The sequence below is a fragment of the Helobdella robusta genome (assembly GCF_000326865.2).
Source record: "Helobdella robusta unplaced genomic scaffold HELROscaffold_9, whole genome shotgun sequence".
NCBI classification, from domain to species: Eukaryota; Metazoa; Annelida; class Clitellata; order Rhynchobdellida; family Glossiphoniidae; genus Helobdella; species Helobdella robusta.
Genome location: NW_008705512.1, coordinates 820,190 through 821,189, shown reverse-complemented (window position 1 = coordinate 821,189; position 1,000 = coordinate 820,190). Strand labels below are relative to the sequence as shown.

The following is a 1,000-nucleotide window of genomic DNA, read 5'->3' as shown; positions in this document are numbered from 1 at the left end:
GTACGTTAAGTTTCTCGGCGATAGAAACAAAGTGATCATTTAGAGCATTTTCTGGATCATTTACAATCTGGCCATTTCTTTTCAGATGTATATTATTACTTTTTGAGTCGTTATTTGATCTCCTCAGAACATCATTCATAATTTTCCATGATTTTTTCATATCATGTTTGTTATTTTCTAGAATATTATGGAAATACTGTTTCTTTGCGTTGTTTTTTATTTTTGTATAAATTTTATTTGCAGATTTATAATTATTATTGTTTTCATCATTTGGGTTTTTAAGGGATTTTTTAAACAATCGATTTTTAGCTTTCAGTATCTTTTTATTTTCACTATTGAACCATGGCTTTTGTTTGCTGATCTTATTAATTTTATTATTACTTACTTGGCAGCATTTTATCATACAACATTTGAAAAGCTCGACAAATTTTACCCAAGCCATTTCGACATCCCAACAATCATATACGTCGGTCCAATCAATTTCACAAAGTCGTTTATTTAAGTTGCTGATTCGATTTGATGAGAACAAGAATTTTGTTGAAGGAGCTACGATGAGTTTTTCTTTTTTTACTTGTTTGCTGAAAGAAATTTGTGTGAGGACCGGCAAATGATCAGACAAATCACAGGCCAACACTCCTTGCAAGCACACATTCAACGAGCCATCTACAAATATGTTGTCAATAACTGATTGTTTGTTTGCTGTTATTCTGGTGGGGAGATTTATTAATTTACAAAGACCGTGCAGATCCATGATTTGTTGCAGTTGGTTATTATTGCTGTTTATATCGTCAGTTAAGTTTATGTTGAAGTCTCCTGTGACCACGATGTGTTTATTTTTTTCATTTAAACGTGTCAGGACATCATCGATTGATTCGCAAAAAGTTCCAACAGAACACGAAGGTGGTCGGTAAGCAACAACAACAACAATGTTTTTAGACTGCGCTTCATTGGCAATCTCTATGGCAAATATCTCAAGTGTTGTTGTCAAGGAGTCATTTAA

General features: G+C 32.7%; 1 protein-coding gene across 1 annotated transcript in view; it reads right to left on the bottom strand.

The window, feature by feature from the left end:
• HELRODRAFT_166002 (hypothetical protein) overlaps positions 1 to 751 on the bottom strand; it is a gene marked incomplete at both ends in the record, with an annotated part of 2,825 nt that extends 2,074 nt beyond the window's left edge. Inside the window, one exon of the mRNA XM_009033045.1 lies at positions 5 to 751. Coding sequence (XP_009031293.1) covers positions 5 to 751 — 747 coding nt within the window. The remainder of the gene's footprint in view (positions 1 to 4) is intronic.
• Positions 752 to 1,000: the final 249 nt, after the last annotated feature.